Source organism: Protopterus annectens, chromosome 5.part0 (genome assembly GCF_019279795.1).
Source record: "Protopterus annectens isolate FY-2018-M chromosome 5.part0, PAN1.0, whole genome shotgun sequence".
Lineage (NCBI taxonomy): Eukaryota > Metazoa > Chordata > Ceratodontiformes > Protopteridae > Protopterus > Protopterus annectens.
Genome location: NC_056735.1, coordinates 527,056,236 through 527,083,076, shown reverse-complemented (window position 1 = coordinate 527,083,076; position 26,841 = coordinate 527,056,236). Strand labels below are relative to the sequence as shown.

General features: G+C 42.3%; 1 protein-coding gene across 1 annotated transcript in view; it reads left to right on the top strand.

Annotated features, from left to right (window-relative positions):
- GBE1 (1,4-alpha-glucan branching enzyme 1) overlaps positions 1–26,841 on the top strand; it is a 1,706,938-nt gene that overhangs the window by 1,054,779 nt on the left and 625,318 nt on the right. Inside the window, exon 8 of the mRNA XM_044071842.1 lies at positions 19,417–19,527. Coding sequence (XP_043927777.1) covers positions 19,417–19,527 — 111 coding nt within the window. The remainder of the gene's footprint in view (positions 1–19,416; positions 19,528–26,841) is intronic.

Sequence of the window (26,841 nt, the reverse complement as noted above, 5' to 3'; positions counted from 1 at the left end):
ACACCTTTGTCCTAGGTTAGGCTGTCTTCACCCCTAGATCTGGGCACTTGGTCTGTCTCCAGTCTCAATAATTTAGCACCCTGCTCTTGATCAGTAGCTTTGTACCAAAATAGATATATACAATGAGAATGTTTCTTTTAAGTCTTAATTCTAGCTCCTTCTGGCTGACATGACACCACTGGGCATGATCCCATATGCATGCCCTTGAAAGCTGCCATCACCAGCTTGGGCTACCACCGCTCCTCTCTCTCATTAAGTGTCTCATGTGCAGACTTCTGCCTGCTTGGGGCCCAACAACCCACTGAGGCCACTTCTCCTTCCACCTAGGATGGGCTAGTCAGTGATTGCCTTTTAATCCTTATACCCCTTCCATCTCTTCCATTTGCAGTGCTACTAGATGAAGTTTGGTTGTGGCTCTAGCCCTCTATGCTGCAGAGCTAGTCTTCCCAAAATGAGAATATTGGGATGATAATCATTGCATTTAATCACTGCAAAGGCTTTCTTTCAGATCAGTTCTCATGGTAAGTAGATATGTTCTGTTTTCTGTGGATAAACCTTTCTCCAGGTGCCATATTTAGACTTTTTTTTCAAAATGCATTTTATTTTTTTCCAGATTGTAAATTATAATCCATACAGTAAAACAAGAACAATTAATAGAATGTGACAATGTACAATATAAAAACATAATCCATGCAGCAACATAATTAGTAGAATAATTTAAGAATGTACAATATAAAAACCAAGGATAAACAGTAAAGACATAAGAAACTATATACATTATAAGAAATTCTTAACAGATTTGTCCTGGCTCTCATTTAAATTATGGCGGATAGTGCCACATCACATGCTTTTATCTGCTTTTGCAAATCAGATTTATGATTTGATATTGGCTAAAAAGCTTTGTAATGTGAGGAAGTTACATTAACAAGTTCCTTCCTGTTCCTCAAATGTATAGATGACAGGGAACACATTTTTTGTGATATAGGATTTAATAAAGGTCAACATAAAATATGCAAGTTAAGTAGCCTCAATTCTTATGAAAAGTGTAGCAGTGCAAATTGCCAGGTGTTGTTTTTAGCCTTTAGAAAATTCTTAAGACATATTTCCAATGATGACCATAATTTCTTGGTGTGTTTACATTTCCATAATCTAAGTGTACCTAAGGGATATTTATTAATGGTAACTTTAATCAGTAATATTCTCAAATATCTTTGAATGTAAAGATGAAAAATCATAAAAATAGCCCTAATTTACATTTTCTGCTTTTTCCCTTGTTTGGATGTCTTTAGGCACTTTCTGCAGGTTTTGCTGTTCTCTCTCTTGCCTAACTAATGCTCCTTTCAGCAAGTTTTAAAAAAAAAACTTGCATTTAGTGATATAAAAGAGCAGATTTCTGTATAGGAAATACACAAGTGAATATTACCAGAAATTTGTTATGCATGGAGTATTACTATTGCATTGTATATGATCCTTTGGTTTAGAACTCCCCATATAAGCATTTGACATTGCCTTTCTTATGCCTACATAGTCCTTTATACTATCTTCAGATGTGAAGTTGGAATGGTAGTGTCTGCATTTGTTACTGAAACAAAAGGGGTGAAAGGTCAGACAGTGAATTCTAACTGCCTCCTGTACTTCTGGTCCTAATTCTTACCTTCGGGCCAAATACAATTCAAACAAAATATTATGGATTTCAACTACTGGCTTAGCTTCTGTTGTCACTTAAAGGTGGACGAATGTATATCAGCCTGGGAGGAGATGGTGGACAGTTCAAACAACTTTCCTAGAGATGGCCTGCATGCATCTCCCCAGGCTTTCTTATATTGACGAAAACCTTGTCCACCCCCATAGTGACTTTTTTGGGCAATGTCAGTCTCCAGAATCATCCAACATAAACAGGAGCCTTAACAGAAAACCCCATTTCCTACAAGGACTCTACCCTACAGTGCATAAACATATGCATTGTTAGAGAGACTTGATTCTAGTCCATAAAGAGCACCCCATCAGTGCATGGCCTCAGTGTTTACCATGCATTCAGGTATACCATACTAAACAAGGAAGTCTCTGTATTCATTAAAGTGCCAACTCCAGACTTGTTAGGATAATAACTTGGAATTCCTTGTGTCCAATCTACCATTACTAGAATCCTGAATCACGTCATGGCCAACAGTCCATGTCCCCTCAATCCCATGCCTCCAACTTCCTACACGACAAGTATGAAGTCCCTGTGCATCAAGCCAAATACCATTCTCTTAGGGGATTTTATCTGGAATTTGGTAAACTTTTACATCCCCCAACATTTATAACAATATATCTCTAGACTTCATTAGTACAAACTGTGTGAACCAGTTCATCTGCACCCTAATTAGGGATGTCAAAATCCTGCTTTTGACTCTTACCACTATGGGGCTGCTGTGTACCATACCAGCTGTAACTTCATCCCTAGTCAAATCTGACCATAAATCAGTCGCATTCACTGTAAGACTGAAGCCAGTATTCCTTTCCAGTAACTCTCTATTCGGAGATTATGCTAAGGCTAATCTACCTGAGTAGTAGTGATCTGGCTAAATTCAATATTCCCCTCCCAACCTGATGACCCCTTTGTGTATGCCGAATCCTTTTCTGTCAACTTCTATGCTCATCTAAATAACCGCACAAGGTGTCTGTCCCACTCCGATGTAAATACAATGTGTAATTTAAAAATAATCCTTTTATGGTGGAGCCCAAATATAAAGAGGCTGTACAACAGGAGCCTAAAAACTCATCATATGTTAAAATATATGCAGCTTCCAGCATGCCAGAAATGCTGTTTTTAATTTAGCAGGGGAACTCCTTTCCCTGTTTAAATCGATCAAAGCCAGATACGAGGTAAAAACAGATGTTTTTGTAGCTGGAAGTTGCATGTGTTTTTTTTAAATATCTAATACCAGAGTTAAAATAATTTTAAGAACTATTTTATTTTATTCTCAAATATGGAAAGTAGACAAAACTACTTAATTACTAGATAATTTTCTATGAAAGTTTTTTTCTATATAATTACTTCTTTAATTCAGCCATTTGAAAAACATGGTCATCTGTGCTGCGGAGCATCTTGGAATTTAGTAACCAGTTCCAAACTTTGTAGCTGAGGTAATATAGAGTGCAAAGCTTTTGAGTAATATCAGGAAAGGCCTCCTCCAGTAGGGTATGTGATTTGTTGAGCTATTTGTTGAAGAAATATTCTGCTTTTAAATTGTGCTGCTGCTAATAAATTTCACTCTGTACTCTTGTTACATAATCTGTTCTTGCACTCAGGGTTTCTGCACTTTAACATCTAAGGCACTTTAATTTGTTACATACTCCAATGATCATGAAATGAGTATTTTATACTGTAAACTATTTGTCACCTAGCACATTACTGTATTTATTGCTCTCGTGAGCATTTTCCAAGTTGGTTGTGTCCATTAATGTCCCTGAAACTGTACACTGTATTCCAGATGACAAAACTGTTATTTTATATAGTTACCTTTATGTCTTAACTAATATAGGCCCTTGAGAATGTGGGTCCCTGTTTTCAGTGGTGGTGGTGTTTTGATTGGTTTAACGAGTTGCTCAGTTTCATAGTATGCACCCAGAAACTATGGGAGTTGATGTTATGTCTGTAAGATGCATCTCATTTGCAGCTCACTAATCTGTTAATGCAGCCGGCTTCCTTTTTTCCTGCTAATGAGCCTCAAGCATACTCGTAGCTTTATTTACTGCTTTGTCGCATTGTCTCCTGGGGTGGTGAGAAGATAAAGGTTCCTTTTTGGCTTAATACATTCAACTTATATACCTCCCTCCTGATTTGCTTTTCCAGAGTTTCTTTTCCCGCATGCATAAATTTACATTTCTTACATTAAATTTCAGTTCCCAATTCTTTAGCTATTCCTCAAGTTTTTGTATGTTCCTTCACATTCTCTGTTTGCTCCCTCAGGATGATTTCTTATTAAAAATTGAGTTAACGGTAAGGCGGCAGTATTCTGCTTCCCATGTGAACTGTAACAAAAAGCAGTAGGCCTGTCAAAAGTATTTAAATTTTCACTAGCTTGTATGCCGTATGAAGAGCAGCATACATTTACTGCTAAAGCTCTTCCTTTATACTAAATCTCCAACCTAGCATACTTGAAACCAACCACTGCCATGTTTTTTAGCTTTATTATATATTTGTGTTCCACAAAGGCTTTACTGAAGTCTGGGGGTCGAACACTGTTATTTTGTTCCTAACTTTCTACAATTTTTTGTATCCCATTTGGGAACATTCTCCTATTGTTTTAACTAATGATAAACATGTTTTTTTTGTTGTACTGGGGTTTATATGTGCAGTCATCATAGTTTAAGAAATGTGTGAAATACTGTCACATGAAGGAAAAGTAACAAAAATAGTTTGAAAAGAGGTCATTCAGCTTGAATGTATTTTCTGCAGAGCACATCCGCAGAGTCTGTATTAATTTTTTTTTTAACAAGGCAGTATTTTGTTGCTTGACTTAAAGCAGTGCCATCCATTATTTTAAATTCTAGCTCTGAATAAAGCGGCTCATATGCCTTTGTCATAATGTGTTTTATGGGGGGATAAAGGCAAAACAAAATGCCTTGACCTTGAATCACAAATTGTAGAGACAACTGCATTCATCAGCTTGAACCATTTTTCCTCTTGAGCAGTTGCAGAATTTCTGCCTTATTCAGGAAAAGTAACAACATATTGACATGTTGAATAATGTAGGGTTCGTGTTGGGGATAGGTAAACGCATTCAACAGTTAGTAAATTAAAAAAAAAAAAATATATATATATATATATATATATATATATATATATACACACACACGCACACACACACACATATTTTTATTTAATGGTGTAACTCTCAAAAATAAAGCTCAGTAATGCCAGTTAGCAACAATTCTTGGTGCCGGGTGGTCATTTTAGTTAAGTGATCAGCAGCTACCCAATAAGAGCTGATGTATTATGTGAATAACTTTTCTCACCAGGAATTCTCATTAAATACAGGGAGTTCTGCATTATTACAAGCTTGCTAGACTCCGTCTTTCAAAAGTGTCTTTAACCCCTCCACCCCAACTGATCTTGGGTACAAAAAGCAATGAAGCCACTGTAAGAAAATTATAGTGGAGAAGCTTTAGATCTGGAATTACTAGGTTTACTCAGCCATTAAAGTAGCAGCAGGTATCCCTTATTTATCGTTGATAGGAATAGGAGAAATCAATTTAAATAACACTGACATGCTATGGAAATTAATCAAAAGTTGTCAGCCTGCATGGTAGAAAAATAACACCCTGGCTTATGGGTTCAGTGATCTAGTATTTGCTTCAAAAACGTAATTATTGATTTGTTGTCACATCAGAGTGTTGTGCTATCAGTGAATAATTTCAAAAAACAAAAGTAATCTAGATTAAAGGCAAATATTTTGCTTTTGTCTGTTCAGACTGTAGTAATTGCAACATAAGATATTGCCTTTTATGAGTTTTAACAGAAAACAACATCATTGCTTATAAAAGAGTGGCAGTATGGCTGTGTAGATAATACATGGCTTTAACATTTAAAAAACAGAAGTAGCTATTTTCTCTACATTATCCAGGGAGGGTTTGTAGTTTTGCACTTCAAGAAAACTTATGTACAACAGTACAGCAAGTTTTGCTATCTGAACTTGGTAGCAGGGCACATGCATACTGTTTCAGTTGTGTAAGAATATATACACAGCCCAGTTTTCATTAGATGCATATTTGTTTTTCTGCTTTATGATGTTGAACTAACCTTGTCTAAGCGCAGTCATGGGATACAATTTTTGATTTGTGATGGTTCAAACAAAATTGTCTGTCCTGTGGCATGCCAGTTGAGGCACATTCTTTTTCTGAAACAAAATGAGGTTTGAACAAGTGGTTCGGCTTTTGTGCTATATAGCAACAAAACTAGTGGAAATAAAGAAATGAAATGGTACTGGAGGGTTTCAGGGCAATAAATTTATAAATAATAAATCATATTGCCAAAGTAGTTAGGAAATCCTTCCATGTAGCCCATCTGATTAGTAAAGGGTTTGCATCTAGAAATAGAGGTTATAGTGCCCCTCTACTCGTCACTCATCAGACCCGTCATAGAGTACAATGCCCCATTTGGGATGTACCTCACAAGACACTTCCAACAGCTGTAAAGACCACAAAAGGACCTCACCAAGAGGGTTACTGGCCTCACACATATGTCCTATGCAGCCCGACTGGAAAAACTCTGGCTGTACTCAGTGGCATATCGCTTACTCAGAGGTGATCTCTGCCTGACAAAGCCATGTCCAACTCAGAATTGATGGTCATGCTGCACTTAAAGAAATCCAAGTCACTGCGAGCCACTCGCTCTAGTGAGCTAAACCTTTGCCACAACAATAAATACAACATGCTGGAGGGATAGATTCCTGCCACAGAGACTCCCCATGCTTTGGAACAAAATTCCTAACTACATTAGGCAGAGCCCCTCACTAACTATTCATGAGAAACCTTGAAGAGTGGATGGGTAACAGAAAATACAACCCTGGGATCACTTCATTGGCTCTTGTCAGAGGATTAGTTAATCAATGGGGCGGCAAAAGCTGACACACTCTGGCTAGGCTTATAAATGCCCTTGGGCAGATAGCCTAGTACCTACCTATGAAATATCTAGGTGAAACCGGGAGAAAAATGTAACTTTAGGGTACAATTGACCACACTGGATGGTAATGTATTTATTTAAATATAAAATAATGTTAAGGGACTGGGTTTGGAGTGTGTGTGGTGCTGTTCCCCGTGTATGTTGTATGCAGTAAATGTCTACAGGAATGTCGCATACTTTGACCACTTGACCAGCCAATGGCCACATAGACTAGTTTCCTTCCTAGTACTTATTGGCCTATATAATGCTGATTTACTGCTTGTTAAATATTTTGTGGTCTGTTTAGTACTAAAGATAAATGAAAATGGTAGCAAGGCCTTTATTTTCAGTAAAATTAGCATCCGTATTCCCACTAACTTCCCTTGCTAGGTGTAGCACAATTTATAGCACCTGAATGAGACAAAAACACAAGATGAAAAGGATGCATGTGCTAGACAGGTGTCTGTTCCTTTTTCAGAAATCACCTCTTTCATGAATAAGTTGAATAGATATGGTTCGTACATACATTTATGTGAAGTTAGTACCATATCTGTGCAAACTGCAGTAGTGAAGTGTTCCACACAAGTACTTTCTGGTTATTATCAAATTTCCAAGCACTGTGTCTTTAGTTAGTAAGGAATACACAACAAATTCCTGTTTCTAACTGTAGTTTACAGAGAACCAGAGAGGCAATAAATATTTTTTATTGTATAGTGCAATCAGTGCAGAGTTTGTGTATGCAGTTCTTGCTTCTTCTTATGCAGGTATGTACCCAAGCACCCTGGCTGTATTGAGGACTAGAATGTTCTCAAGTACGATTAGCAGCAGCAAAGTACCAAAGTATTTTTCCGAGTATCACCATATTTTTGGATCGTGGCAAAGGAAATAAAATAGCCCCGAGGAATTAATGAATTTGTATGCAGTTTTTCTTTGTAATGTACTTTGTGGAGTACTTCTGATTTTCTTCACATTATCTTTGAAAAGCTATGTGCTAGGCTCCTGGAAAATTGTACCAGCAATTTTTTGCAATTTCCATAATTTTCATTTTACTCTCCACACAAAATCTGCATTTTTTTCTAAATTGATGGCATTCTAATTGGACTAAAAATGCTGAAACTGTTTGCATACTGAAGTAAATCTAAAAAAGTCTAACAAAAGGATAATTTAACAGCCTGTTGCAGTATATGCTAAGAAAAGCCAGGGTGAATAATTTTTCATGAGATTTATTATTTGCTTTGTTTCATAATTCAGGCTGTGTAGAACTTGATCACTGAAGCCTGAATTAAAACAGGCAGTCAGAAATGTTTTCGGTGACAAAAATTGAACTGTATGTGTGAGACGGTGAAAATGCTCCAAGGCAGTGACAATTTCTTCTGTATGGCCGAGTTCTGCGCTCTTAATTGGTCAGTCTAAATGTTACTTAAAATTAATTGGTTATTTAAAGTGTTCAGTATCTTCAACGGAGTTTGTCTGTCATTCTGAGTGTCAGTGACCTAACTGTATTCTTGTCAAATATAAATAAACACATGCTGTGATGTTGTCCTATCTTGCCTTCATTTTTGGGTTGGGTTCGGATCCAACTCTGCCTTGTACACAAGCTTGAGGTCTTCCACTAGCTTGTGGCTAAAACCCTGTCCCATTATGTACTAGGAGAGCTCCCCAGATCTCGTTTGCCACTAAACAAGATCAGGTGCTCTTTATACTGGCTTTGGCTAAGTAGACTTTTCTTCATATATTTGAGAGAAATTATTTCTAACTGTTTTTTTCTGCTTAATAATTAAGTGAAATGTGTGTGTCTGTTTTTCTTCCTGAGATTCAACTGCTGTTGGCCGTTGTTTTTTTTTCACCTATCCCAGCTTTAAACTTAATTTTTAAAAGCCCATTTTAGTTAGAGGCTTTCCTTTTTCTTTCCTGTTCTCTTCTATTGATTCCTTCCGGTTGGCTCACTTAAATTTGAGAGCTGCCTTAGCCCGTTTAAGTTGGAGGGCTTTCCCTTTCAATTAGACCTCATTTAAGTTAAGTTCTTGATATTGCTATTGTTACTGTTGTTGATATTCTTGTTTCAAGAATATAATTAATAAAAAATAGTATATATACATATATAGTCTAGTTAGTTTTTCTTTATTGTTGCTGATTGGTACAATATCTTCAAAGGAGATTCCAAGGATGCTAAACCCTTTAAAAAATATGCCGAATGTGGACAAAAAATGTCTCTTACTGATAGGCATACCATTTGTCTGTACTGTCTAGGAGAAGTTAATCTCCAAGAGTCCTGTGCCATCTGTCATTCTTTTAGTCACAGGGCATTGTTGGAAAGAAAAAATAAACTGATTCTAAAAGGCATTTTGAAAACCCCCTTCTCCAAAGCGATCCAAGAAGAAGGTCTGGGTTCTTCTAAGTCTGACCAATCCCCTTCAAAGTCAGAAAAGTCTGAGAAAAGGTTTTCATCTTAGTGCTCCATTGGAGCTGTCCAAAAAAGTGCCAAATGTTTCAACTCCAGATCTGAGGCGGTCTGGTCCAAGAGGCCTACTACCTCAGCACCTTCAGTTTCGGTGCCGGAGGAGTTTCATTTGTGGAGCTGGTCCCCTGAATTGGAACCACTATACCCCACTGTCAGGTCACCATTGCTACAGCCCGCACCACCAAATCTCCTGACCCCTTGACTCTTATCTTCCAGCAGTCTGTCCAATGACTATGTGGATCATGTGGTGCAGAGGCTGTTGAGGGCACCAGTGCTCGCCAAACTGTTATTGGATCCAACCCAGAGAGCTTCAGAACCGATCAAATCCACCCTTTCTGAATAGACTCCTTTTCCGATCCAATCTTGTAACCAGAATGTCCGGAGCTGATCTTAGTGGAACTGTTGGAACAGAGACCTATCACAGGATCTTCAGATCCAAATATTGCTCCAATGTCCTTCCTTCCATTGGAACAGTGTCTAGGAGCCGACACTCTACATTCGGGTCCGGGGAGGGGAGTCTGATCAGACAGTCATCTGATCCGAACTTGCCTCTCGGGGCATCAGTTCTGGTGAGCTCGGATCCTACCTCAGCCTTAGAGCTGTCCCCTTTGGTTCTGGGGATTCCCTCCAGTTCTTTTGTCGGAAGTTTCCTCAGATCAGGGGCAGAGAGCTTTCATGGTGATGAGTGCTGTCTCCACAGCCAGCTCTGCTCTCAGTTCTAGACATTCTTCCCCTACCGCACTGGTGTCTGTCTCTATACCCTTGCATCCACAGGGATATGGAGATCCTAAGCCTCCGGATGCCCCACTGGGTGCTCCCCTCTCTTACGAAACCTCTCCGGAGTGCACCTCCAAAGAGGTCCCTTGGAAGAGGTTATGCAAGAGGAAACATTTAGACTCCCCAGAGGAGTCTATCACTTCAGATAAGGACTTTGATGAAGCCAAAGGGTCCCCACTGTTACCTCCTGATGTCTCCTTTGGAGACATCTTGGAAATAGTTAAACGAGAGGTGGCTGGAAGTCCACCAGCCCTTCAGTGGAGGAGTCTGTCTACCTGAAGGCTTTTGGATCTCACCCTTCTTCCACTTGGGGGTGTCTGCCTTTAGACACACTCATGGATTTAGTTTCTCGAAAGGCGTGGGAGTCCCCTGATTCTGTGGAATCAGTTCCGTGGAAGCCAAACAAGTTGTACTACATCTCAGTCGGACAAAAATTTTCTGACTAAGGGAGTCCCAGTAGATGCTATGGTGGTGGCGGCAGCCCCCAAGAAGGAGCGTTGAGACTTCTGTCCATCCACCGAACAAGGAATCTCGCACTACGGACAGAAATGGATAGTACTTTTTTTTTTCAGCGACATTTGCTCTTAAGTTGCTGAATTACCTGACTCATTTCATCAGATTACAAAGAGTTCTGAAAGAGTTAGGAAAATGCCCTCCAAGGTTCAGTAGCTGAGGGGATGTCTGAGAAAGTTTCTTCTTGGCTCTCTACCTTAAATTCAGTGCGCAACTCCTCCATGAGACAGATTTTTTTTTTTTATGCAGCGGATTGAATGAGCAGGGCAGCGGGTTCAGGGATTTCCCTTAGGAGACTTTCCTGGATGCACTTGTGTGATTTTGGGGAGCCCTATAAATCTTCCTTTGTGAATGCCCTGTTTGGTGGTTTGTCCCTGTTCAGGTCTAAAGTCAAGAACACACTAACCAGGTGTGAGCAAGAAGGAAAGACACGCTCTGCCATACGAGTCTGTTTTTTCCCTACCTACCAGACCTTTCCCCAAAGGTCAGAAAGGTAGTGGGGAAATGTGGTTTCAAAAATCAGAGAGCTTTCCAGGACACAGGTGATTCTTCCACCAGGGGCAGAGGGGGAAGTGGTAATGGAAGATGCTGACCACACGGCAGAGGGGGGCCCACAGAGTCAGGGCAATTGGGAATCCTTTGGTAAGCCTTTCAGCGCTCCTAAAGGGAGGCCCACCTGCCCATCTCTGGAGACAGTCGGGGGCTGCTTATCTTTGTACCCCAAAGCCTGGCTGAAGACAAGTGGGTACAAAGCATCATATCCAGAAGTTACTCAATACCCTTTACCCCCCCCCAAGCATAAAAGAGATCCCAGACATTCCACCCAGTCAGAGGGAACAAGCAACTCTAGAAATTTCAACGTTGCTAGACAAGAGTCATCCAAACAGTCCCCACAGACCAAATAGGGTTCGGAACTTACTCAAGGTTCTTTTTATTTCCAAAAAAAAAAAAAAAAAACGGGACTGGAGACCAATTATGGATCTCAGCAACCTAAACAAATCTGTAAAAAAAAAATCAAAGTTCCGGATGGTGGCACTGCAGTCAATACTCCCATTTGTGGGACAACACAATCGGATGTGCTCAGTAGACCTCCAGGATGCGTACTACCAAATAAAAATGGAGAGGTGATCCAGGAGACACTTGCACTTTCAGCTGGGAGGCAGCCACTACCAGTTTTGAGCTCTGCCCTTTGGCCTCACTGCAGCCCCCAGTGTGTGCACCAAGTGTATGGCAATAGTCACGGCTCACTTGAGATGCCTAGGATTTCGAGTGTTTCCATACCTAGATGACTGGCTCCTAACCACTACCACCAAGCATCTACTAACAAAAGCGAGAGACACCATCTTGCAGCTCTGCTGTCACTTAGGGATCACAATATACTATGAAAAATTTCATGGAGAGGAGATTCAAGCAAAGACTGTTCTAAGAGTCTTAGGGACCATGGCAGCAGCAATAACCTTGATCCCCTTAGCACGTCTGCACATGAGAATTCTCCAGTGGTTACTTTCCACTCACTGGTTGATGCAAGAACTGACCATGACCCACAAGATATTGCTAACAGAATCTTGCAAAAAAGATCTTCATTGGTGGCTAGACTCCACTCATGAGATGTTAGATCGACCCTTTGTATTTCCCCAACCATTAGCCACAGTGACCACGGATGCTTCCCAGGTAGGGGGAGCATTATTTGGGAAAGATGGTCCAAGGTACTTAGCAGGATCACAAGGCCATTTGCACATCAGTGTCCTAAGATAAGAGCAGTGCTTTTAGCGTTGCAAGCATTCCAGGTGACTCTTCTGCTGGGGACTCATGATAGACAGACATGCCAATTGTATGGTATGTAAACAAACAAGGAGGAACCAGATCTTTAACCCCCTTTGTCGATAGGCCCTGAGAGTATGGCAGTGGGCAATCTCCTCCCAACGCTTTGTGATAGCAATGCACATCCCAGAGAAGTACAACGTGATTGCCGACTGACTCGGCAGAGCAATTCTGATGCCTCACGAGTGGTTCCTAAAACAGGAAGTGGTAGAAAAGATTTTCAGCAAATGGGGCTAGCCTTGCTGTGACCTTTTTGCCGCATCCATAAGCAACAAATGAAGCAGCTACTTTGCCCTGATCCCCCCCTGGAGCTATGCTTTTCCTACCTTTCCATTGATAGCCAAAGTTCTTCAGAAAGCCAATTAATTGGGAAGGAATGATACTCATTGCCCCATACTGGTCTCGCCAAATCTGGTTCTCCTTCCTGTGGCCTCATCTCCAGGAGGAGCCATGGATTCTGGTCCCAATTCCAGACCACCTAACTTGTGTATCAGTGATGCTCCACCCCTCCCTTCAAGCTCTCAAACTGACAGCTTAGCTGCACCAATTCCAACCATAGCCGGGCTCCCTAACCTTTCTCCTTCAGTAAAACAAATCCTGATTTCATCTTGTAAGGCTTCAATGAGACAGATATATAGAAGCAAATGGATTTTCTTTATGGCTTTAAATAATCACATTGACCCTTTTTCTGCCCCAGTAGCTTCCATTCTACAATTCTTAGCAAACTTATTCAGTGAAGGCGCAGCTGCAGCTACTATTAGAGTTCAGTTAGCAGTGATATTTAATTTCCATTTAGGTGAATCGGGCCTCAGCGTGATGTCCCACAGGCTATGCTGAGCCTTTCTTAAAGGTACTTTTTTATTAAGACCTCCTATCAAGATCCTCCAGCACCATAGGACTTGAATTTTGTCCTATCCTGTTTGATTTTTCCCCCATTCGAGCCTGCATCATCCTGCGATCTCCAGTGTCTGACTTGTAAAATGATTATTTTGATAGCTATTACTTCTGCTAGAAGAGTGCCAGAGCTGCAAGCATAGTCAATAATGTCCCCCTACATGCTTTTCAACAGAGACGAACAAACCCTTGCTTTCTACCCAAAGTATGTTCAGAATTTAATTTGAACGAATCCGATCCATAGAACTAACAGTTTTTTACCCAGCCGTGACAAGACAGAATATATGTTGCGCCAACTAGATGAACATAGACAATTATGCATCTACTTACATATGACAAAGGACTTCAGAAAATCTGACCAATTTGTATCCTTTCCAGATTCAAGGAAAAGTGCTCCAGTTTCTAAAGTGACACTTTCAAAATGGCTCTCAGCTTGTATATCCTTTGTTTATGAATTTCAAAACAAAGATTTGTCCCATAAAGTAAAAGATCATTCTACAAGAGACATTGCAACCTCTTCCACCTTTTGGGCTAGACTACCTATTGATACAATTTGTGCTGCAGCAACATGGGCAAGGCCACTTACCTTTATCACTCATTTACAAGGTCGATTTGGCCTCCAGAAACCAGGGCCTCCTTTGGTTCCACAGTTCTGAAGAATATTCTCCCTTGAGCCACCCAAGAAAGCTGGCGCTAGGGACACTGTCCCTACCTGCTAAGAATGAAGGTGAGATAGGACATCACATAAAGAAGTTATGTACTCATAATGTTCCATGTGTGTTGTCCCCCTTGCCTTCATTCTTACATCCCACCTTCCTTCCCACAGCCCTTTGCTCCTGGAAGACTGAGTTGATGCAATTGGCTGTTAATGTTCTCTGACCTTCTTGATTGCTCTATAAGGTATTAAGCGACCCCTTTTTTTTACTATTCTCTTATCTGCAAACAAGATCTAGGGATCTCTCCTAATGCATGATGGAATAGGGTTTTAGCCACGAGCAAGTGGATGAACTCAAGCTTGTGTATAAGGCCGAGTCTGATCCGAGGATAGTATCTGAACCCAACCTGCTAAGAATGAAGGCGAGATGGACAACACACATGGGACATTATGGTGAGTACATAACTTTTTCTTATTAGCTGATTTTCATGAAGGTTGTGGCCTTACTACAACTTTTAAAAATCTATTTGCATTTAAAGGTTTTAGAATTAAATTTTACTGCTAAATGTCTCCTGGGAGAGAGGGGCAGCAGTGTTCAGTTCTTTTACTGATTCATTTTTCAGAAAAGCAGGCACAGCTAATTAGATGGAACACCCAAATAATTAAGAGTTGCACTGCTTGTGATATTTAGAGGCTTTGAAGAGGAACTGGTCAAAGCTTACTCTTCCCTAACTTGTACTGAAAACCCAACATATCGCAGTACATGTATCTGGTAACCTATGTGACTAATGCATGCTGCAGCATAAAGTATGCCTAACTACTCGAGGGGAAATTGGGTGGGGTACTGAAGCCTGCAATTTTTGCAAAATATTTGTGAACAATTTGATAATTGTCTGCAGTTTTCCGGTGGACCTGGTTTTGATTATAGTATGACATAGTTAATCTTCCCTTCTCACCTTTTTGTACCATTTGGTACCATTTTCACTGAAAGGGTGTTTTTCTGCTTTGGAAACTAATGCATTATGAACAACTGTGACTAGTTTGAGCATTTGATGTTCAACTCAGTGGCTGGTCATATAGGCAGTCTTCTCAAGCTAGCAGTGGTGAAGCGCCAGTTGTTTCCAATTTCATGCAGGCTATTGCTTTTGTAAAATACAGCAAAACTGAATTACTAAATGATCCTGGCAAGCTTTATGCTACATAAATGGTGTGCTGTGCAGCTGGGAGGTTGTACATGAGTGGAAGCTCACGCACCTCACAAAGGCAATAATTACAGAACCTGCAAGGGTACTGTGGGGTGGCGACTATTATAGCATAACCCTGGCTGCAGTTATGACACTGCACCCGTATCCTCCATCTTCTCACTGGCCCTGGACATTGGTAGGATTTAGCCTGGGGGAGGTTAAAGGTGGTGGGTTGGGTGCATGGAAAGAAAAGTAAAAATCAGCACATTTTGTAAAATAAGAATGCATTAGAAGTATGCACAAAGACCCACCTACCCAGCAAAGCAGTCTCATAGCTGTCAACCTTTCATCTTAAGAACAGGGGACAAAGACTCAAAATCACAGACATTTTTATATAATACTGCGTCTATAAACAAAAATCTTGCTAGAATAAACTTTGGATTACAGTGTGTTTTCTAAAGGTTGTAAAATATGAAATTCAAATGCCTGCCATTATTGACTGCAGCCTTCAGCATTTTGCTAGAAAACCACAACTTTTGCAAGGAGCAGACCAGAAATGTGAGCCATAGTGATGAAAATGAAGCTAGCACAAGAACATTTTTTTTTAGCATTTTTGAAGGCAAAGAACTCTCAGCTTCTTAGCTTAATAAACTAGGACAAAGCCAAAAAGTAAATGGGGGACAAAAGCCTAAAACCAGAGACTGAGTTTAAATGTTTCTATTATGTACTAAAAGTAGCTAGAGTAACATTTTTGAAAGAAAGTCAAACTTAAAGGTCAACAATTGCGAGAGTAACCATTGTTGCAGTGGCATAAATTTTCTAAATAATATGAAGTTTAAAAACCATGTCTGCCATTATTTACTCATTAGCCCTCGCATTTGCCACAGTTAAAAAATAAAATGGTAGGGGCATTCCAGTGTCAGTGGAGGCTTATTAGAATCAGGAACAATGTCAAAAAGTAATGATAGACAAAAATCCAAAAGCAGGGATATCTTTTATGAGCTTAAATAAAACGTTGCTAGAATAAAAGGCTGGACAGTAACATGCATTTCCTGAAGGATATGAAATCTGAAAATGAATTGATTGCCATTAATTACTGATTACTGTCCTCGTATTTGTCAGGGAAGTGAAACAGACACAGGCATTCTGCAGAAATAGTGACATTGGGCAGGTGTTAGAATAGGAGACGGTTCTAAATAAATGACTGACAAATGTCCCAAAAAACAGGGATATTTAAATATTGCTGTAAGACACTTAAAATGTTGGTAAGTCATTTATGTTAAACAAAGCCCCTCGTTGGCCCTTTATCATAGGAAGTTACTAGGCTATTGGTCCTGAGGCCCATACAATCCTAGGCAAGAATTTAGCCCATGTTCCAATAAGTCGGTACCCTATGCCTCTGTCCAGCAGAGACAAAGGTGGAATCCCAGGGGTGTATTTTCTGTTCCCCATCCAGTTATCTAGGTTGCGCTTAAAAAGGTTTAATGAGGTACTCTGCTTTACGTGGAGAGGGAGTGTATTCCATAAAAGGAGTCGTCTCTGGGACACAAATTTGTCCCAGCAAGTTCTGTTGATGTCACAGACTAGGTTGAGGTCTCGCTCATGTGCAGGTTACTAGAGTGGAGCTTGACTTGCAGATATGCAGCAGTCCCATGAGAGTGGGGTCTGAGATTGCTTTGTATGCCAGACACAGAGGTCACCTCTGAGGAGTCTGTAGGAGACTGAGTAGAGGGACAGGGCTTTTAGCCTATCTGTGTAGGGTAGAGGTTTCAGGCCCTGGATTCTCCGGGTGAGGAATCTCTGCTGTCTCCAGCTGCTGCATGTGCTTTGTGAGAAGCATGCTGAAAGGGGCATTGTATTCAATAATCAGTGTTCTAAGGGAAAAATATAAGGATGTTATGACCACCTTATCCCTGGATGTGATACCCTTAATAATGAGGTGGGCCATATAGAAAGGTTCCATACAACAGAGGCAATATGGTGGTCAAAATTCAGTTCCCAAGTCCCTCACGACTGATTGAGGGTTTAGTGCCTTATTATTAATGTGAATAATTTGTGGGGACGTCATTCTCCCCAAAAGGGATGATGCATTTTGTGGCATTCAGTTTGAGGCCATGTTTCTGGTACCAGTCATTTGTTTGGGTGAGACCCTCTTGGAGGATGTCCACATCACTAAGGGAATTGATGACAGCACCCAGCTTGCAGTCATCAAACAGCAGAGGCCCTAAGACCAATCCCTAGGTTACATCGCTTGCTACGAGGTCTACTACTTGAGGTGGCTTCCTCTGTTTGACTAGGTGGGTTCTATCAGTAAGCCAGTTTACTACCTATCTGGTTGGTAATATATGGATTGATGCCTAGTTGAGAGAGAGTATCTATTATACCTCAGTGGAGAATAGTATCGAAGGCCTTGGCCAGGTCAAGGTAGGTGGTGTGCACAGTCTTCCCCTTGTCTATGGCCTTGGTGACTGTCTCAAAGAAGTCAACCAAATTTAACATGCATGACCTCCCCTCGGCAAAACCAAACTGTGTCAGAGCAAGTGTCTGGAGATTGCCAGTGTCCTTAATGATTTCCATGATAATCTGCTCCATGGCCTTGCAGATCAGGCTAGTTAGGCAGATGGGTCTAATTCCCTGGATCGGTGGATGCTCTACCTTTGTGCAAAGGGGTGACAGTAGCTGTCCTCCACTCAGATGTGACGAAGCCGGTACTCAGGCTTTGGTTGCATAGGGTTCCCAATGGCGCTGCAAGTCCTTGCCTGAGTTCATGTAGGATGCAGCCTGGGATGTTATCGGGTCCCATGGAGGCTGTATTTTTTGCCTTTAAGAAGGCAGTGATGAATTGCTCACTAGAGATAAGGGGATTATAAGTGCAATTTGGACGGTTGGATGGGTAACTGGAAATTCACCCCAGGGTTCCACCTGTGTCTCTCTTGGACAGGGGCAATAGGTGCTGATTTTAGTGTCTTCTTGAACCAGACACCCTTGGGAACACTGACTGAACTTGACTAAGGTTGTAAGGACCCTGGAGCTGTTAACCTAGTAACCTCCTATGATGCTATGAAAACAAGACACTGCAGTAGCATGCATTTCTTGAAGGAGTATGAAGTCTGAAACTCAAGTGTCTGCCACTGTTTACTGATTAAAGCACTTCGATTTACAAGAGAGAGGGAAAATGAAACAATGGCAGGGACATTCTGCAGAAACCATGGCAAATGTTTGTAATTTTGGCACTGTTCCTGATTCAGTCTAAACATTAGAGACATATTTTAAACAGAAAAGAAGCTAATAAACCATAAGTAAGCAAAGCAAGAAGATGGAAAAACGTGCAGGAAGCTTATGACCCCCCACAAGCCATCTGGTAAGAACCAGGTTGCTTGTGAAGTTAATACATTTTTGTAAGTCTTTACAAATTATTTTTCTTGCATGTGTTAAATAAGAATTTTGTGTACTTAAAAAGCTACTAGAATAGAAGTAGCATTCGTTTTAAGGATTTTAATTCTGAAACAAATTTACTACCAAGTGCAGTCCGTCTTCCATGATTTTCCCAAAAAAAAATTATATTTTTTAAACAGACCAAATATATGAGGTAAAATCTGGGACCACCTACAAAAGCATGCAGTTGACCTATTGTGCACATCTCCAGAAACCTAAAATTGATGAGAAGGTTCTGCTGTGGCAAATGCTCCTTCTCTTCTCTCCATTTTGTCAGCCATCAGGAGAAGACATCTAAGACTGTCTAAATTTCAAGCCTGGCAGTGTAGGAACAGTAAGGGCGAGTTTTAAATAGTGAGGATACTGTGAAGAACAGGAGAAATGTTTGACATCAGTTTGAGGCAAAACCACTTCACTGTGCCACATGTCTGTCCTTCAAAAATCTGTTCCGTTATACATGTTTTCTTGTTTTTGGAAATGAATAAAAAGATTTACAAAAAAAAAAATATTTTCTGTTAAAACCTAGGGGAAGAGAAGGAGGAGGACTTAGAGAGCCTTTTAAAGGGGAGCTGTGGGCTTCAGTGAACACCAGCTAAGGAGCTATGTGAGCCTGTTTTTGAGTACCATTGTTGTAGGGGACTAAAGGAACCCAGGTAGTCACTAGCCCATGTTAAGTTGAAATACGACACCGACAAGTGGCAGATAAGTTCTGTTTACTCTTTCCAAGATCTTGGGATTGGTTCTCTGTAATGGGTAAGGTGCGGAAAGTGCTCTTCATTTTTTTTAGGTAAGCTTTTACTTTTTAAACTGTTGTATTTTTATTCAGTATCTTTAGATTGGCCATCTGTAATCTACAGCATAGATAGGACTTGTCTTACTTAATGTATTTTTATGTAGTGTTAGTATTCTCAGCAGATAAAATGACCCTTGCATGTTAACTGTTTTATATGCAAAATAAAGGAAAATAACTTGGCAGTCTGGTGTTTGGCAGCTTTTATCAGTCAGTCTAATGCTTATTCCTTCACAGATTCTGAAAGAGTACAAGGATGAAGAGTGGAATATAGGCAATATAGTGCACACATTGACAAACCGAAGGCATAATGAAAAGTGCATTGCCTATGCAGAGAGCCATGACCAGGTAATGTATCACTTACTTTGGAAGAAAGTGGGAATGCTTTGACTTTCAAACTTTTAGTATGAAACACGGTATGTGTGGCAAGAGAAGTATAAAAAATAAATGCCAGCCTGAATTTGCACTGGCTTGGTTAACGGATTAGTATCGTGTTTGTGTGTGATTATATTTTCTAGTACTTAAAAATACAGTTTGACTTTCTCTTGTATGTCATTGTGTTGCATCTGCAACTTAAGACCTGATTCTGTCAAATATTTGTCAGCAGTGTGAGATTGCAAGAGCTTCATTGTCATTTCTTATTTCACACAATTGTAGGATGGCTTCTGATGTCTCTCTTTTGAATTGAATCAGAACTGTCATCTGTTTTGCCATTGTTGGTTGAAATATTGCTTTGTTTTTGTCTTCAGATATAAATCAGCCATATTTAGGAGCTTTATTTACAAGACTTTCACCTTACCTTTCCTTTCCTTTCAGCCATCCCACTGATGTTTTTGTGACTTAATTGTTAATTACTCCAGCAGTCCTTATTCTTGCACACACTACATGCATCCCTGAACTGCATAAGTCTAAACTTGTCCCTATAGTTTGTCACCCTTGAGAAGCAGGTATCTTTTTATTGCTATTCGTGTGCACAAAAGGTACTGTATCACAAACTAGACACTTGCTTTACTATAGAGTATGACTGTTGTCATCCTGAGCAAAAAGTCCTGAAAAAGGAATAGTATGCTATGGTGTTGAGTCCCAGCCCAACGTTTGAACCCTATCTCCATCTAAATACACTTCCTGAGAAGGTACCAAATATTGGTGCAAGTCACATATCATTGGTGGTATGAGGGGGGGGGGGTCCACCAGTTTAGGATTTTGTGCTCAAAGCATTCTGGTGGCACTAATAATCTGCTTTGGTGTAGCTACAAAACAGTGGTTATGGATAATTCTAGTCATGACTTCCTCAATTCTGTTCATTTTGCCAGTAGTTTTTAAATTTAAGTTTTTGGAATTCGTAACAGCAGAAACTAAAATTGTAATTATTTCAGCTGACAAGTTTAGTTTCTTGCCTGATTTCTGAGATTTTTGTTCCCCACTTTACAAGACTGTGATGTTTTGACTAGTTTGCTTGCAATTAGAGTATTTGTTTATCCATTTAGTCTGTACAGTGAATGTCAAGTCAAGCCTTGTATTACTACCAGTCATAGTCTCTCCTGTGAAGCTCCTTGGTTCATGTCCATCTTTGTGACCTTATAGTTTTCTGTGAGATTTTGCAGGGGAGACTTTAATGTCTCCAGAGAAAGCTGTTCATCACATTGATCACTGCTGAAGTAGCCTTAGCTTATATGGGTTATATCCTGCCAAGGATACAACAGCCAGACAGCTTTCAAAGCTTTAGGGCACCTTCCTCACCCACAAACTGTCAGTCAGCTCCAGCTGAGCTAATTAAAAAGACAGGTTTGGGCATATGAAGCCCTTCAGAGCTTTCCTGCCGCTGAAGAGTGCCCCCTGTCTGAGCTTTAGAGGATCGATGGTCGGCTTGAACTGTTCCATTGCTGAGCAGGTAAGTGCATTTTGGGGAAGAATCTTCCATTTTTTAAACAATGTTTTTTTGTACTTTCCAGTTTAGGACAGTTATTTTTAAGCTAGGAGTTTGTGTTTTAATGGACGGTCACAAGACTTAACTATAGATGTTAAGTTGTCAATCTCGCCTTCATTCTTGCTTGATGGGTTCGCACTTGCTAAGCTCGAGAGTCACTTTTACCAGCTCGAGGCAGCCCCATATCCCATGATGCAAGGCGGTAAGTACCCAGATCTCGTTTGCCGCTTCGCTGATGAGGTCCTCCTTTTACCAGCTCCTGGTAAGTGATTTATACACTACTGTTTTTGCCCCTTTTTCTATTTAAACTTTAATTTTAACAGTTTTAGACTAGTTTTAGTCCCGTTCTGACTACAATTCCCTCTCTCCTTAAATTTTTTTAGTCAGGCCTTCTCCCATCCCTTCCCCCCCCCCCCCTTGTTGGGGTGTGTGTGTGTATGTGAGAGATTAGTGTTTCTTTAATTTTGGGATATATTTTCTTGGACAGGTGTTGTGTGTGTGATTTTCTTTACACCATGTCTAAGGAAAGGGTCTCAGGCTTTAAGAAGTGTGACTCGTGCTGTCAGAAGATGTCTCTGACAGACGGTCACACTTCTTGCTTATACTGCCTGGGACCTCTCCACCTGCAGGACTCCTGTGTGATTTGTCATTCTTTTAGCCAGAGAGTCCTGCAGGAAAGGAGAAACAAGCTTATTTTGAGGGGCCTACTTAAACCGGAGGGCTCTCCGGCTAAGTCGGCTCCAACCAAGACTTCCAAGTCTTCCAAGGCCCAGGCTTCTGTGTCCAAGCCTGCGGCCTCGGCTCCAACTCTTTCAGAGTCGAGATCGGCTCCGGCTGGAGCCGATCCTGGTTTGCACAAACCCTCGGCACCGATGGCTATCGGTGCCGATTCTGGTTCGGTCACTTCGGTGTCGGCTCCGATCGGTTCCGACCACCGTGTGGCTCAGGCTTCGGTGTCGGCGCCGACCGGCTCCGACACCCTTACTTTTATGTCTGTATCGGCTCCGGCCGGAGCCGATGCATCGAAACTTTCTGTCGGTGCCGAAAAGTTGTCAGCTCCGACAGCTTCCATAGTTTCGTCGGTTCCGATGGTTCCTTCGAGGAAGAGGTCCAGGTCCCTTTCCTTGGAACCGATACTCTCGGCTCCGGCATCTCCTCTCCTCTCGGAACGGAGCCATCGGAGCCGATCATCCAGGTCATCCAGGCTTTCTGTCCATGATTTAGAGAGGGTGGTCAGTAGATTATTAAAATCACAGGCACTGGCCCAGATGCTACATAGTCCGTCTCAACAGACGACTATTAGTCCACACCCCATTGCAGTTCCTCCTTCGACTCTACCCCAGAGTTTGGAGTTGGAGTCTTCGGGAATGGTTTCTGCTAGGGCTGAGGGACAGATACCCCCACTTCTGCTCCTTCAGCCTCTACTCTTATCTCCTCTTCGAGACCTTCCTTAGAGGGATTCGGTGGTCGGGCTTCCCTGGTCTCCTCCGAGGGGTGAGTGGCATCGGACCCTTGTCCGACCCCACTCTTCCCTTGGAGCCTCGGCCTTGGTGAGCTCGGCTCCGACATCTGCCTCGAGCCTTCCCTTCGGTGGGCCCTGGAGTTCCTGGTTCTTCGAACGGGTTCTCTCGGACCTCCCTGGGAGGGAGCCGAGGTGATGAAGAGTGTGCTGGCCACTGGACTCAGCCAGCAGTCTGTTCCCTTAGCTCCTCCCTCTATGGTGCCTGTCGATATCTCTGCCATTTCTCTTGCTCCTGGACCCAGAGATCCTCCGCCTCAGGTTTCCCCACTGGGAAGAACCCCCTCTTCCGAGGATTCTCCTGATCAGTCAGGGGATCCTCCGTGCAAGAGGACCTGTAAGAGGAAACACGTAGACTCCCCCGAGTCTATCACTTCAGATACTGACTTAGATGAGTCAGAGGGATCCCCAAGATCCCCCTCTGAGGATGTCTCCTTTTCAGACATCCTAGAACTCCTTAAACAGAGGGGAAACTGGCCCTCTAATAATCCCTCTGAGGATGAGTCGGTATACCTGGAGGCGTTTGGATCTCGGCCCTCCACCTCCTGGGTGTCTCTGCCTTTCGACCCCCTTATGCAGGTTATTGCTCGAAAGGCTTGGGCTGCTCCGGACTCTGTAGAGCCAGTCCCTAGGAGGCCTTCTAAATTTATTACTGCCCCTTCGGACAAGCAATTCCTCACGAAAGGTGTCCCTGCTGATGCCATGGTGGTGGCGGCTGCCACTAAGAAGGAACTTGCAGATCCTTCCGTAACTGTCCATCCTCCTAATAAGGACTCTAGGACCATGGATAGGTATGGTAAGCGGATGTTCTCTTCAGCGACCTTTGCTATGCGTTCGCTGAACTACCTATGTCACTTCACCAGACTCCAGAGGGATATCCTTAAGGAGCTAGGTGAAGTAGTACAGGATCCGACAGCTGCAGGGGCTCAAGAAAAAATTGCTTCGCAACTAGGACCCCTTAATTCTATTGCTAACTCCTCCATGCGACTGATATCATATGCAGCAGATGGAGCGAGTAGGGCCGCAGGTACAGGTGTGGCTCTTAGACGCCAAGCCTGGATGCGGCTCTGTAATTTTGCAGATCCCTTTAAGGCGTCCTTCACAAACTCTCCCTTTGATGGGTCAGCTTTGTTTGGCCCTCAAGTGAAGGAAACGTTGACCAGGTGTGAGCAGGACGGCAAGACTCTTTCTGCCATAGGGGTCCGTTTTTCCACCCCTTCTAGACCTTACCCCAAAGGGCAGAAGGGTGGCAAAATGTGGTTCCGCAAATCCCAAGGAGTCACGCCGGATTCACGTGGTCAGTTTACCCCTAGAGGCAGAGGGGGTAACAATAACAGACGCCGCTCTAGAGGCAGAGGGGGTCCACAAAACCAGGGAAGCAGAGAGCCTCTCTCTGACAAGCCCTTTCAGCATCCTTGAGATGTTGCCCGACTGTCCATCCTTGGAGGCAGTCGGGGGAAGACTATCGCTGTACCCAGAAGCCTGGCGTTCCCTCACTCAAGACAGATGGGTACACAGTCGATCATATCCGAGGGTTACAAAATTCCTTTCGAGGAAAGTCCTTTCTATCACTCAAATTCCCTTCCAGATGTACCACCCGGTCTAAGGGAAATTGCAGAGTTAGAAGTCTTAAAACCTCTGCAAAAAAGAGCCATTCAGCCAGTTACAACAGATCATTCAGAGCCCGGAATCTACTCAAGGTTCTTTTTGGTCCCCAAAAAGACGGGAGACTGGAGACCAATATTGGATCTCAGCAGACTCAACAAGTCTGTGAGGAAGACAAGATTCCGAATGGTCACTCATCAGTCAATTCTGCCCTTCTTACAGAAGGACAACTGGATGTGCTCAATAGATCTTCAGGATGCGTACTATCACATAAAATTCACAGACGCTCCAGGAGATTTCTCCGCTTTCGGCTGGGGTCCAGTCATTTCCAGTTCAGAGCCCTGCCCTTTGGTCTCACTACAGCCCCCAGAGTGTTCACCAAATGTATGGCAGTGGTAACGGCTCACCTGAGACGTCAAGGATTCCAGGTGTTTCCGTATCTCGACGACTGGCTCCTTTCAGCCACCACCAGGCATCAGCTTCTTCAAGCCAGGGATTATACAATAAATCTTTGCTCTCAATTGGGCATCTCGATCAACTCAGGAAAATCCTCCTTATTGCCCTGCCAGTCTATTACTTTCATAGGCGCAAACTTAAACACTGTTCGGATGTCAGCTACCCTTACAGATCAAAGAATCTCAGACATTCAAAGTCACATCAGGATCATTCTAGCCAGCAAGAAGGTACAGGCCAGAATGGTTCTAAAGGTGTTGGGCCTCATGGCTGCGGCCATTACCCTTCTTCCCCTGGCTCGCTTCCATATGCGCCTTCTTCAGTGGATGTTGTTCACTCAGTGGTCTTACCAACAACTTCCGATGCGTCACCAAATACTGGTGACACAGATATGCAAGAATCATCTTGCTTGGTGGATTTCTTCTCCCCAGATTCACCAAGGCAGACCCTTTGTACCCCCATCCTCGGTAGCCACTGTCACTACGGATGCATCCCTGATCGGGTGGGGGGGGCATTATCAGGGCAGGATGGTTCATGGGACGTGGCAACCTTTCGAATACCACCTGCACATAAATGTCCTAGAGATGAGAGCAGTGCTTTTAACGTTGCAAGCCCTCAACGACTTTCTTCCCTTGCGGACAATTGCAGTCCACACAGACAACATGTCTGTAGTTTGGTATATCAACAAACAGGGCGGAACCAAGTCCTACCCCTTGTGTCGAGAAGCGCTCAGACTTTGGCAATGGGCGATCTCCTCTCATCGGTTTCTGGTAGCAATGCATATCCCTGGGAAAACCAACATTTTAGCGGACAGATTGAGCAGAGCTATTCTCATGCCTCACGAGTGGTCTCTCAAACAATCTATAGTGGAAGAGATTTTTCTGGAATGGGGTCGCCCATGTTGCGATCTTTTTGCTACTCCCCAAAACAGCAAATGCACAGACTTCTTCTCTCTCTTCCCACTGCCAGGCCATCCCCCCAGAGACGCTCTGACCCAGGATTGGCCCCAGGGACTTCTTTATGCCTTTCCTCCTTTTCCTCTGATCCCTCAAGTTATCCAGAAAGCAACCGTTTTGAGAGCCAAAATGATTCTCATTGCTCCTTATTGGCCTCGACAAATTTGGTTTCCTTTCCTCCATCGTCACCTTTTGGTGCAGCCTTGGCATCTGGACCCAGTGCCAGATCTTCTGATTCACCAATCCGGTCAGCTGCACCGATCTATCCCTTCTCTCAACCTCACAGCATGGTTGCTCCACTTCCTTCCTTAGCCAGGCTTCCTATGATCAATAACCCTGTTAGAGACATCATAGTAGCTTCCTTAAAATCCTCTACTAGGAGAATTTATACTAGCAAATGGAAACATTTTTCTTATTGGGCTAAAGCCAAGAATATTGATCCCTTCACTGCTCCAGTACAAGCAGTTTTGGATTTCTTAGCAGAGATTTTTCACGCGGGCTCCTCTTCTTCCACAGTCAAAGTTCAGTTGGCCGCTATCTCGAACTTTCATGTCGGGTTCGCAGATCACAACATTATGTCCCACAGGCTTTGTAGAGCCTTCTTGAAAGGAATTTTCCTCCTGAAACCTCCAGTCAGGAGTCCTCCTCCTCAATGGGACCTAAATTTAGTGCTGACATCCTTGATTCTTCCTCCCTTCGAGCCAGCTGTTTCTTGTTCCCTGAAATTTCTTTCATGGAAAACTTTATTCCTGGTTGCTATTACTTCTGCTAGGAGGGTGTCTGAACTTCATGCTCTATCTGTTCGCCCCCCCTATTTGTTCTTCCACAAAGACAGGGTATCATTGAGAACTAATCCGACCTTTTTGCCTAAGGTCGCCTCAAAGACTAATTTGAATCAGGCTATTGATCTCCCTGTATTTTTTCCAAACTATTCAAACAGATCGGAACAAAAATTACATTATCTTGATGTCCACCGCCAACTCAGATATTATTTGGACAGAACAAAACAGTTCAGGAAATCCGATCAACTCTCTGTTTCCTATGCTGATAACAAGAAAGGCCTTCCTGTCTCAAAAGTGACCTTGTCTAGATGGCTTTCTTCTGTCATCTCTGAAATTTATCAGCTCAGGGGAAAACAGCTGTGCTCGAAACCGAAAGCGCATTCAACCAGAAGCTTAGCCACTTCCACAGCTTTTCAAGCT